This window comes from Spermophilus citellus, assembly GCF_964194105.1.
Source record: "Spermophilus citellus genome assembly, chromosome: 5".
NCBI lineage: Eukaryota > Metazoa > Chordata > Mammalia > Rodentia > Sciuridae > Spermophilus > Spermophilus citellus.
The window spans coordinates 138,823,945-138,837,529 of NC_138186.1; the positions used below are offsets into that span (position 1 = coordinate 138,823,945).

General features: G+C 35.7%; 1 protein-coding gene across 3 annotated transcripts in view; it reads left to right on the forward strand.

The window, feature by feature from the left end:
- The window catches only part of ENPP3 (ectonucleotide pyrophosphatase/phosphodiesterase 3), a 103,118-nt gene that overhangs the window by 71,555 nt on the left and 17,978 nt on the right, over positions 1-13,585 (forward strand). For all 3 annotated transcript variants that reach the window (XM_081294621.1, XM_081294622.1, XM_081294623.1), the window contains 7 exons: positions 3,039-3,105; positions 4,881-4,968; positions 6,271-6,449; positions 8,707-8,817; positions 9,392-9,502; positions 9,946-9,997; positions 11,574-11,728. In XM_081294621.1, the coding sequence (XP_081150747.1) occupies positions 3,039-3,105; positions 4,881-4,968; positions 6,271-6,449; positions 8,707-8,817; positions 9,392-9,502; positions 9,946-9,997; positions 11,574-11,728 (763 nt within the window). The remainder of the gene's footprint in view (positions 1-3,038; positions 3,106-4,880; positions 4,969-6,270; positions 6,450-8,706; positions 8,818-9,391; positions 9,503-9,945; positions 9,998-11,573; positions 11,729-13,585) is intronic.

The window sequence follows — 13,585 nt, forward strand, 5'->3', positions numbered from 1 at the left end:
CAGCCAGTGTTACAGGGATATCAGAAACAACACATTCCTAACCCCAAATGTGCTATCCTTTGAGCGACTGAATGATTAGAAGGCTCTTTAAGATCTTTGTCATCATTGTGTTTGTTATGAAAGAACCTTTTTATGGTTGTAAAGCCAAGTTAACCAATTGTAACATTTATTTCTTATTTTTAATTATAATTCATGCTGATCACTGAGCATTTGCAAAATATAAATGTTCTTGAGAAAATAGAGACCAGTATGAATCACTCCATATCAAATAACCAGTGACTTCATGGATCAAACAAAATTTATCAGATGCTTGCCCTACTTATCAAATGCAGGTCTTGCTTCAGGCATTTGGAATACAGACAGGATTTCTGCCCCCTTGGAGTATAACTGCAATGGAGAAGACTATTAATGACCCAGGAAACAAACACATATATTTCTTATAGCTAAATGAGTTATTCTTTTCTGAATTTTATTCCTGTATTTGTTTCCATGTGCTTAAGTGAATGCAAACAGAATCAGGATCATGTGGAATTTTCTCCCCTCACTTATATGTATGCAACCTAATTCCAGGGGATTACAATGGCAGTGGAAATACAGTGGCTAAAAGATATTTTTGACAAAGAAAGAGGCGCTGAAAGATGACAGAGAGTTGGGCTCCAACAAGTAAGTGCAGGATAAGGAGCTGGGAATTTGGCAGAGCCTAGTCAGCCGGCAAGTATGCAGTTCCACATTGGGTTCACTAGATGGCACTGGCCTCTCTCCTTTGGATCTGAGTTTCTTGAACCTTTGTATTGTTGGTGGCTGTACTGTGGCTCAGGACAACATCTAAATGTGAACATCTAAAATGTGAATAAAATAAATTAACAAATTAATGTATGTGAATAAAATTAAACTTATTAAACGCTAAAATTGTTAATAGTTTGGGTATATGATATATAATACATATGGGGATACATCCTCAAATATTTACTGTTAGGGGTCTATTAAAGAGGTTAGGAGTCCACAGATGCAGAATGAGAAACAGTTATGGAAATAAGAGAGTGTAACCAAAAGCTCTATCCCTATCCCTAATGCCAATCAATGCCAATTTAATGATGAGAACATGATTTTGAGAAAAAGGAAAAAAAAAGTTTTATTGCTTTGCTAGCAAAGAAGAAACACAGGGGACTCCCGTCCCAAAGGCTGTGACTCTAGATCAGGAGAGAAGGGACTTTTAAAGGAACTTCAAGGGTTACATTTCAGGTGTGCTCTGGTAGGGGGCCCCAGTGTATCCTGATGGCGTGTTAGGATTCACTTGTTAATTTGGAAGATATTCACTTCCCAGATTCTCAGCAGGCATCTGCTTCCAGTACTGGGTGTGTTCAAGGACAATTAACTAGGGAAAGAAAAGATAACACTGTCTCCCTTATCTTATTAGGGAGGGGGTGACAGGAGAAGAAAAAATAAAAAACTTTTTTTTTTTTAATAAGCCTTAGAGCAGTGACGGCTGCATTCAGAAGGTGACAGAACCACTGTTACAAGTGGTTCACAACAAAATTTTGCAATATTTACTATCTTTTCTCATTGAACTAGGTGTAGGAAATGGAAATATTTTTAAAAATACTAGATTTTTCTGAAAATAGAAAGATAAACATGGGACAAATTTTAGAAAATTTTATTACAAAGACTTGGTTTTAAAAAAAAACAACAACCTTTTCCATCTTTCATAATGAACACTCTAGTTTCTCACACAGAATTTAAAACTTAGTTATCTGCAATCAAATAATTCCAGTAACACTGGGAAACCAAATGTCTGTGCAAGAAGACTGAAAATATATTTTTAGCACAAGTTCTACCCTATAGGAACAATTTTGTTGGAATTCACTAAGATAAGGCGTTGAGCTGATGTCCTTCCCGTAACTGAATTGAAACACCTTATAAATAGGATTCCTACTGCTTTCCGTATTACAATTTATATTTATTTCTTTTTTCTTCCTACGAGTGGGTAGAGTTGAGCATAGACTGGTTAGAGCCATGATTTATATTTAATTTTTGTGATTTACTTTATTTTGTACTTAAACTGAGGGAGAGTCATTTTGATAAATGTTGATTTTTTTTAAAGACACTAGACTACTGTCCTGTGCTCACTTGTGCCTTCAGTGCAAATATGAACAGAAGTTGTGTGTGTGTGTGTGTGTGTGTGTGTGTGTGTATTTCCCTGGGAGGTGAAGTGTGAGGAAGCAAATGAAAGAAACCTTTTAAGGCCAGCCTTTGGAAAATGGAGTCTTATTCCTTCAAAGACCAAATTTGAACCTGTACAATATTGTAACTTTAAGAAAATCTAGGTTCATGTAGCAGTACTTTTTTTTCTAAGTATGAAAACCAACTGTGCAAAAAATTGCTGACACTGTTTAATTCAATGATTAATCATGGCAAAAGACAAATTAATTGAATTTGAGAAATTATTTAAGTAACAGAGCAATAGCCTAAGGAAGAAAATCCCAAAAGTTAAAAATAAACTCTTAATTTACAGAATATACTAGTTATTCCTTACCAACTGTTATAATTAATTTGCCCTGAGTATTCTTTATTCATGTTTTTATATTATTCCACTGGGCATCTCCACTGTAAAATAGAAATTAATATTCCTTCCAAGTGCCAAAGATTTATTCCTAAAGCACTTAAATGCTTAAAATGACACTAATCTAACTCTTCTTAATCACATAGTCATTGACATACAAAAGTGCAGATGAGCTTGAAGATAAATTCTTTTTCTTTAATCTGTGCCTTTTTAATTATTGCTTTGTCAATGTCTAAGAGTGCAAGAGTTTGAATTCTATTTATAGAACCTGGAATTCTCCATTCTTCTGTCCTACCATTCTACTTATTACTCTATGATTATGAATTCAAGCATGAAAATAAACACATTTATTCTATTGTTGACAGGAAAAAATTACTTATATAAAAACAGAAGCTATATTAATCCATTAAAACTCATTTTACAATTAGGGCTCATATCAATACTTTGACCAGTATATGATAATAATATTTCTTCACAGGAGAAAAGGAAGTTCATACTGTGGAGGAGGCAACCATGGTTATAACAATGAGTTTAAGAGTATGCAGGTAATGTACTCCTGTATTAAACAAATGCTAATTGATCTTTGTGATAAGCAATCTCCAAAACTCTTGAATACATCCTGAATAGAGCAGATAAGGGCCCTCAAGAAGCCTTATTCAAAGAGGGGATGCAGACAAAAGGCAAAACAAAGGAATATATGATTTGATATGTTAGGTGAAGTGCCATGGAATACAGAAAAAGTGAAGCCTGATGAGAAAGTGGAGTATGTTGGGGTGCCCTGGGGACAGGATGCAACTTGAAAAAGGGTAGAAAGGGTTAGAATCACTGAGGTGGTATTTGAGCAAAGACTCCAAGGTGGTGAAGGAAGTAGCATTTAAGTATTCAGAGAACAATGTCCTAAGCGGAGGACACTGCCAGTGCAGAGGCCCTAGGTTAGTTTTGGAGACAAGAGGGCCTTTGGCTATTGAAAGGATGCTGGACTGTGGCTGCTGCTGATATGGAAGGAAGGAGCAAGAGGGCAGTTTGACTTGCTGAGTTTGAAATATTTATTAAACATGCAAATAGAGATATTGAATATGGAGTTAAGGAATCTATCCCAGAGATGGAAAAAAATTTAGTCTTAGGCAGAGAGATTATTAAAAATGTAAGACTAGGTAAAATATTCAGGGATTGAGTATAGATAGGAAGACCAAGTATTGAAAGTAGAACACTTCTGTTTGAAGAGATTAGAGAGAAAAAAAAATTATGAGCAGAGACCTAGAAGTAGAGGCATCAGCAAGGAAGAAAGAAAATCAGTAGTGGTGTATGTGGAGCCCTGAAAGTTCAAGGAAGAAAGTCTACAGAGGAATCTATGTGATCTATGTGTAAAATGTAGCTGAAATTCCTCCATAGTCAAAGCTTTATAATTATTGCATTCTGATTGTCATATCTAGTTCTATTTGTCACACACACACACACACACACACACACACACACACACATGCACACACTCCTTTCCAAATGGGAGAAAAATGTTAGGCTCTTTATGGAACATACCGTCTCTCAATGTTGCCATGGTGAGTTACATCACTTTGTAAGTACCTGAAAAATCTCTGGAAACAGAGCTTTTCTATTAATTAGGTTACTATATGATAATGAAATTCATGACTACAAGAAAAACATGCCTCCAATTCTTTGCTGATCATCTTAGAAAAATTATGTATTCCTCCTTAACCAAAAAGAATTGTTTATCCATATTTGATAATTGTGTAAGATTATAAACAACTAGAATTAGATTTGTTATGAATAATATAATTTTAGTAATAATTAAATATAAACCAGAACACTTAGTTCTTTTCATCACAAATGTAAAGGGATGAGATGTTTGAGAAGTGAGTTAGGAAGGTATGCAAAAATTTGAAAATATTGAAGTGTATGTATGTCAACATTTCTTGTCATGTATTAACATATTTGAGCAATGATATGAAAAGAATATGAAAACATCATCTGGTATTATACAATAAATTTCTAATATGTAATGTCTAGATTCTATGGAATTGTGCTGATATCGGTTGTCCACTGTTGCTTGTGTCCTCCTAGTTGTTGACTTGAGAGGTGCTAGGGAAGCAAGGAGAGACAGGTAAACACAGCATTGGATTAGAATAGATACAACATCACAGGTGGCAGTGGTTTAAAAATCATTTTCAAATCTGGAAAGAAATCCTTATAGAAGCCTAAGATGTAAATAGGAGAGTTGTTACAGAGGAAAAATGATGTCTTTCCCTAAAATTATTAATGAATTTAGATTTTATCTAGTAATTATATAACTATTACCACTTAGGCTCTCTTTTTGGCACATGGACCCAGCTTTAAAGAACAGACTGAAGTTGAACCATTTGAAAATATTGAAGTGTATAATCTACTGTGTGGTAAGTATATATAAATAAATTCACCAGCAAAAGGTGTATAGTTTTTTAATATAGTGTAGTTTGAAACTGGGGACAAACTGAATTCTAAGGATAGATGTTGTGCATTAAGACAGAAAGTAGAAAAGATGGGGGAAAATTTTATTTATTATCCAGAATTATTCAGCCTTAAGAGTAAATTCATTTTTGTTTTCTTAGTAATGTTAAACCTTAAATCTAGGAAACCATGCTTTTCTATAAGTTAGTTGTTATATGATAATTTAATAAAAGTCAGAAAAATAAAATAACACTTCCAACTTTTCAAAGAAAGATAAACATACCTAAAACACAAGTACTTTCTTGTAATCCTAAGGAGAAGTCTCCGGGCATAGAAAGATGGTGAGAAAGTCCTATTTGGCTAGACACCTGTTATTATACTCAAGTTGAAGAACTAAAAAGAATAGGAGTCTTAGGGAACCTAATCTACCTTTCAATCTACATGATTGCCTTAGTCTATTGTGCTCTCAAATCACTTGCCTGGTAAGGCAAGGAGAAAGCTGCTGTTTCACTGTTAGATGGATATAAGCATACACACAATTATTTCTCTTAATCTTACTGTCCTGTCATAATTGAGGGTAACTTAGAGACCCAAAAGTACCCATCTTAAAATAGTGTTTTGTAGTCTTAACAACTAAATTCTTGTTTCCACAGCTGCTGGGTTTGCGGCCAGGGTTGTTGGCCCTTTGTGGAAATGGTTAGTAGAACTCTAATTTGAGGAGAGATTTCCCTTACGTAGTAGTCAGCAAGAGCCACGTAAAAGTCTATGTTTACAAAATATGTTTATGTCCTGTTGTCGAAAAAAATAGAAGTTCTCTAAATATTAAGCAAAATTCACTAGTTAAATTTTTTAAAAGTATCCATTCTTAGAGAATTTTCATCTAGCTAAGTAAACGTAAGAAAGATTATAAATTATTTAACTTCTTTAAACTTGTTTTTACTTAAGAGGATAGCATTTTATTCTAAAAAACCATGGTATGCTTAAGGAACAAAGTGATCCTTTTAGCAATGCAGCTTTTCTCCTGAGGGACAGAAAAAGTTCATGGAAGTTCCTATGGTTCATCTATGGGGATTGAGCCAATGTGGAAAGACTAGATGCTGGAGCTCTGGGAGATGAAATTCAGTAAACTGAATGGCACATGCAGTACATGGCTGGGTTACAGCAGAAGTTATTAAATGAATGAAACAGTAAATGTTGTTTCCCATCTCCCACACAGGAGTCATTGCCTTCCAATTTAAAACTGTTTTGAACTTATTTGTTTAAAACAGATCTCCTACGCATTCAACCAGCACCAAACAATGGTACCCATGGTAGTCTAAACCATCTTCTGAAGGTGCCTTTTTATGAACCATCACATGCAGAGGAAGTGTCAACATTGTCAGTTTGTGGAGTTACAACTCTGTTGCCCACGGGATTTTTAAACTGTTCATGTCCTAAGACACAAGATGTAAGTAACAACTTCATGCATCCATAAGATTGTAAATGTAAAGGGGCAAGCTGGTCTATAACCAGGGTTCTATTATGGCTTGGATTATTAAGTACACATGTGGTTTTTCAAAACCTTATCTGAAAATTAGAAATTCTAATGGATGCATTATAAGATTAAGTATGTGAATATACTTTGAAAATTGGAAAGCTGTATTTGGAAAGGAATTGTTAATCCCACTATGAACTAATTGCAACAACCATTCAAAATAATCTTGGATCTCTTTTTGATTTGCTCATAAACGATTCTTAAAGTTGGAGAATCAGATGGTCATGTTTGGCCATTTAGAATAGAACGAGCTGGAAGGGTGCAGGAATTGTAACCTGGCATTAGACACTCATAAGGGTAGGTTCTGTGAAGTATTTCTTTGGGTAGCAGTGGAGAGTCTCTATCAGGCACCACTTAGACACTTACTGATAGACAGTATACACTAGAAAGATGCTGTTAATAGATCAGGGCTGAGTACGGAAGTAAGACTTCAGATTCCAGGAGATTCTCAAAAAGGTGAAGTTCCAAGTGCCCTAAAAGGGGAAGGAGCCTACTTCTTGGGAGCAACATTTTACTCCTCACACATCAGATAGAGCACTAAGCTCTAGGATATATATAGAACTCAAAAAGCTAAACACCAATAATAATAATAATAGCTCAATCAATAAATGGGCCAAGGACCTGAACAGACACTTCTCAGAAGAGGATATACAATCAATCAAGAAATACATGAAAAAATGTTCATCCCTGCTGGCAATTAGAGAAATACAAATCAAAACTACTCTAAGATTTCATCTCACTCCAGTCAGAATGACAGCTATTATGAAGACAAACAACAATAAGTGTTGGCAAGGATGTGGGGAAAAAGGCACACTCATACATTGCTAGTGGGACTGCAAATTGGTGCAGCCAATCTGGAAAGCAGTTTGGAGATTCCTTGGAACACTGGGAATGGAACCACCATTTGACCCAGCTATCCCTCTCCTCGGACTATACCCAAAGGATTTAAAAACAGCATACTACAGGGAGACAGCCACATCAATGTTTATAGCAGCACAATTCATAATAGTTAAACTGTGGAACCAACCTAGATGCCCTTCAGTGGATGAATGGATAAAATAAAATGTGGCACATATACATAATGGTGCTCAAAATACAAAGACCAGCACCACTTTAGAGAATCAGATCACCTGGATGGGTTGGGATTTCTGAACAAAACTGGAACCTAGGAGCTGTTAAGATAAAATGAATGTCAACATATATTTGATGCCAAGTTCAAAATGTGATTGTAGAGCTAAATAAATACTGGCTGCCTCAGGTAAGAATTGTTCCTTATGGTCAAGGGCTGGTGAAGACTTTACATTCTCTAATCTTCAAGATATCATTACATCCAAACATAAGGAAATACCCAACCAAAAAAAAAAAAAAAAACACATTAAGAGACAAACAGTAAAACTTCTCAGTAATTATAAAATTATAACTTCATAGCAAAGATCAGAGTAGGGGTGTGGGTTTCCTACCTGATATCCCTAATAACCTCAGTTCCAGGTTTCCACTACTCCAGATAACCTCAATAGAATGGCCATTAAATTATGATGATGATGATAATATAAAGTGGGATTTGGGTATTTTATTCCCCATTTTAGGGAAAAAGAGGGCTCAGAGAAGTTAGGCAAATTGTCCAAGGTCACAGAAAGTTAGTCTATCTGACTGCAAACTTGGAGTTCTGTTCTATAAAGAATGTCTCTTTGTATATCAGGTATGGATCTAAGACCAGCATCTGCTTGACCTGGTGTTTGCCTAGAGATGCAGAACCTCAGGCCATAACCATAAGGTTTATGAAATCATAATATTCACTTTAACAAACCCTGAAGAGATTTGTATGCACCTCAAACTTGAGAAGCACTGACTGTCATCCGGACTCCATTGTTGATTCCAGCTGCCTCTTTGTCCCATTTTCAATTATATCTTTGCCAATTTCTACACACACACACACACACACACACACACACACACACACACACACACAGTGGGCAGGGAGAGAATGGGGGAGCTGTACCATCTCTGTATTTCTGACTAGAGGCAGAATTGGAATTTAAGTCCACGTTAGTCTGTTGTCTTTGTTCATTAGTAAACAAGTAAAGTTTCACTAGTAAAATACTTCATGTGATTACTGCAGAAGTAATAATAGCTTTTACTTTCTTCCCTTACCTGTCTTGTTATCTTACAGGGTAGCCCTCTGGAAGAATTGAATGAAATGCTAATTTCTAATGAAGCTAAACTATCTGAATGCAGACAAGGATACCCTCTCTGTAATGAATGTCTCTTACTAATCAGAGAGGTATGGATCCAAGACCAGCATCTTCATGACCTGGGGGTTGCCTAGGGATACATAACCTAGGTTTATGAAATCATGATATGTACTTTAACAAACCCTCAAGAGAGATGTATGCACCTTAAACTTGAGAAGCACCAGTTGCCATCCCGACCCTATTGTTGATTCCAGCTGCCATCTGAATGCTTTGTTCCATTGTCTATTATATCTTTGCCAATTCACACAAAATGGAGAAGCAGTAGCATCTATCTGTATTTCTGAGTAGTGGCAGAATCAGAATTTCAGTCTGTTGTCTTTGTTCACTAGTAAACAAAGTAAAGTTTCACTTGTAAAACACTTTGTGTGATTAATGCAGAAGTAATATGGATCATTCTTTTTTTAAAAAAATATATTTTTAGTTGTTGATGGACATAACTTTATTTATTTATTTTTAATGTGGTGCCGAGGATCAAACCCAGTGCCTCACATGTTCTAGGCAAGCACTCTACCACTGAGCCACAACCCCAGCACAATATTGATCATTCTTTGACATGTGTTATTACTTTAACTTCTTTCCCTTTCTCGTCTTGTTATCTTACAGTCTACCAATCTGGAAGAAATGAAACAAATGTCAAATCTCACTAAAGTTAGTCTGTCTGACTGCAAACAGAAATTTCCTCTCTGTGAAAAATGTCTCTCCGTACTCAAAAAGGTAGGATCCAAGACCAGCATCTGCATGACCTGTGGGTTGCTTAGAGATGCAGAATCTCAGGCCATAACTCAGGTTTATGAAATCATGATATGTACTTTAACAAACTCTCAAGAGTTTTGTAAGCATTTCAAACTTGAGAAGTACTATCATCCTGACTTTGTTGTTGATTCCAGCTGCCATCAGAATACTTTGTCCCATTGTCAATTATATCTTTGCCAACTCCTACACATGGACACACAGAATGGGGGAGCAGTAGCATGCTATTTCTAAGTACTGGCAGAATTGGAATTTAAACCCATGTTAGTCTGTTGTCTTTGTTCACTAGTAAAGAAAGTAAAGTTTCAGTAGTAAAGCATTTCAGGTGATTACTGTAGAAGAAATATTGATCATTCTTTGACCCATGTTATTACTTTTACCTTCTTCCCTTCCCTGTTATCTTATAGGCTCTCAATCTGGAACAAATGAATCTAAGGCTAAATCTGACTGAAGAAGAAAGTAAGTCAGTAAAGTCTATGTTAAGTGTTTGATATTTAGAACTAATAAAACACAACATTGCTCTTTGGGGATTTTCCAAAATAAGCTCACAGAGGCTTTTAAAGATTTTATTGCCAAGAAATCAGGGGGAAAACCCCACAGGTCTAATAACAAAGGGTGCCAAACACCAGGAGAGTTGCAGTTGTTCCAAGATTGTGAAAAATTCTTTGAAATAACTGTGCTTTGTCTGAGGCCCCCTCTTCCTTTTCTAAGGTGTGAACAAACCACATTTCCTTGGTTCCTGGCTGTGGAACCTGGGGCAAATCATTTACCTTTGCTGTGCCTCTAACTCCTCATCTACAAAAATCATACCCCCTTTATGTAGTTGAAAAGATAAAAACAGCTAATCCATGGAATGATTTACAAGTGCCTGGCCTATAGTAATGCCTCTATTTCCTGTTATGTTCTAAGTATTCTTGTGTTAAACTCTCTAAACCTCAGTCTCATCATTTATAAAATGGGGATGGCAGCCATCTCTTGTTATCTGCAGGGGATTTGTTCCAAAACTCCCTGCAGATAAGCAAAACCTGCAGCTGTTCAAGTCCCTTATATAAATGGCATAGTATTTTCAACGAACTATGCATATTTCCCCATAAACTCTAAATCATCTTTGGACTACTTGTAAGACCTAATACAATATATATGGTATGTAAATAGTTATTATACTGTTTTGTTTAGGAGGAAATGACAAGGAAAAAAAATCTTTACATGCTCAGGAAATGTTTTCTCAATATTTCCAATCTGCAGTTAGTTTGAATCAAATATAATAGAAACAAATAAATAGACATTAAGATACAGTCTGCATCTTCTCAGGCTGCTATAACAACACCTTAAGCAGGTAACTTATAAACAACAGAAATTTATTCTCATAGTTCTGGAGGCTGAGCAGTCCAAGATTAAATTGCCAACAGATTCAGTGTCTGGCCAGGGCCCACTTCATCATAGATGGCCTTTGTATTCTAACCTTATGTGGCTGAAAGGGCAAGAATCTCTCTGGAGTCTCATCTTTATAAGGGTACTAATTCCCATTGATAAGGACTTTACCTGATGACTTAAAGGACTTCCCAGAGGTCCTACCTTCAAATATCACCACCTTTGGGATTAGGATTTCAACATGAATTTTGGAAGGACATAAACATTCAGACCATAGAAGACTTTCTTTTTTAAAAAAAATTCCAATATCTTTCCTATGAAATTATTAAAGTACATTATCTTTGTTGTAAAGTAGGCACTTTGGGTTTTAAGATTTCATCTTCTTTGGTTATATCTTGTGACATATAAAACATAAGGAGTGAAAGAGAGCTTCACATCTTTTCTTAGCCCTTTGCTTAACCAAGTTACTTCCTAAGCCTTAGTTTTGTGATCTGTGGAATGGGATAGTAACATCTACCTCACAGAGTGGTTATGAGTTGTAAAAGGTTAAATATATAAATATTTGTTAGAATACTTGATAAATAAGCCACCAGAGGGTAATTATATGCAGAGAAGCACTTGATGTTTTCACAAATATTTTTATTTTACATTATTTTCATTTTAGTAATAGCAACAATGAAAGTAAATTTGCCATTTGGGAGGCCCAGGGTTATGCAGAAGAACAAGGATCACTGTCTCCTTTACCACAGAGAATACATCACTGGATTTGCAAAAGCTATGAAGATACCTATGTGGAGTTCATACACAGTTCCCAAGCCAGTAAGTTCCTGAGTCCATTGATCCATGCAGGCTGGAAAAACTTGGTAATTCTTTACCATTGTAAGCACTGAATTTTGTTTTGTAGCAATCACAAAAGGTATTCACTTGCCTGTAGCTTATAAAGAGAATGTTCCAGGTATTACATAAAGCCTTTGATAGGTGCTATTTGGTGCAAAAGAGAACTACATTGTGTTTTGATTAGAGAGTTTTTATAGGCCAGTTTGCCAATTGGTAAAGCAGTAGAAACTGAAGCAACAGGAAGTACAGAGACACTGTCCTCTAGTAACAGTGGGTGCTCTTACCCCTAGCCAGGTCAAAAAGGGCTTGGTTTTTTTTTTTGTTTGTTTGTTTGTTTTTTTTTTTACTATTTAACAAGTACTTTATTATCTGCTGTGTGCTGTGGAAGGAACAAGGAGCAGAGTGTGAAGAGGACATGATCTTTCCCTGAAGGCTGAAGCACTCTGATGAGTTAGGCTCAACTTACCTGAGCAGATGTGTTACATCACAGGTCTCTCCAGACCAAGGTTGAGAATCCATTTATTTAAATCCTCTTCCCTCCTCACTGTCTGGCAAACTTCCTTTCACTATATGGTGCCAAGATGCTTAACTACCCATGAGGAAGAAAATCTTAGATACTTACCTCACACTATACACAAAATTAAGTTTCTAGTGGATTTATAGACCAAAATATGAACAACAAATCCATATTTTCCTTTGTGCATATCTTTATGACCTTAGGATAGAGAATGATTTCTTAGAATACAACAATAACAATAAAATTTCAGAGGAAATTAATTGGACCATATTAACATTAATGTGTGACAATGACAGTCATGGATGGGACAGTATATTTGCATTGCATATAAAAAACAAGTGATAAAGATCCAGAATAGTAATTAGAATCCAGAAAAGATAATACTATCTGTGAATAGACATGAGAGTAAAAATCATCTTAGTCAATATATGGATAAAAGATATAAGCCAAGCAATTCAACTTAATTAACAGTCAGGTAAATGTAAATCGAAACAAAGGGTAAAATCAGCCTAAACACTTAGCTTCTTCAGGGCAGGAGCGGTTATGAAGTATCCCTGGCTATTAAAATGCTCATTAAATCTTATTAAATGGAATGTATTAGATGAATAAATCTCAAACATTATTTTAAAAGACTTTTAGAGACAAAGTTGTACAGCTATCCAGAAGGGTAAATAAATAATCAGGACTCTGTTTTTGTAGAGATAATCATAGTATTTTAGAGCAGACATGTGATGAACTCTAGCTGTTAACAGTTCTTGCTAAGAAAGTAATTGGTTGTATCCGGTTTAACTACCCTTCTTGTTCCAGTTCAAGAATTTTAGAGAAAAGTAAGCGTATTTTCCAGCTACTAATTAAATTTTTGTGTATTCTGAAAGCCAGCTCTGCTATCGATGTGGTTTCATTGTGATCACTGGTCACAGAGCACTGATGTGTGTTTCCCAGTGTGGACAAATATTTCACCAGCAGTTACCTAAGTTCATGTTTGTGGCTGGTGGCAACTACTCTTCTTCATAGGCACAATATGCAATTCTTTGTGATTTTCTTTAACATTCCATAAAATAATTTCTATTTTATTTTTGCTTTTGAGAGGGAAGGCATATTCAAGGTCAGTCTTATTATTAGTTCTCTTTTGAAAAGTCCAGGCAGGTACTAGGGATTCTGTGGAGTTGAAGGGAATGTTTATGTTTTTAACAATTTCCGCTGCTGTCTTGGATTCCTGAATTTGTATGAGCTCTGGCGGAAACCAAAGGCAGAGGGATTTTAAGTCAGTGCAGAGGAGGAATTTAGTACAATTCTTCTTTGTTATTGTTTTAAAACTAGCT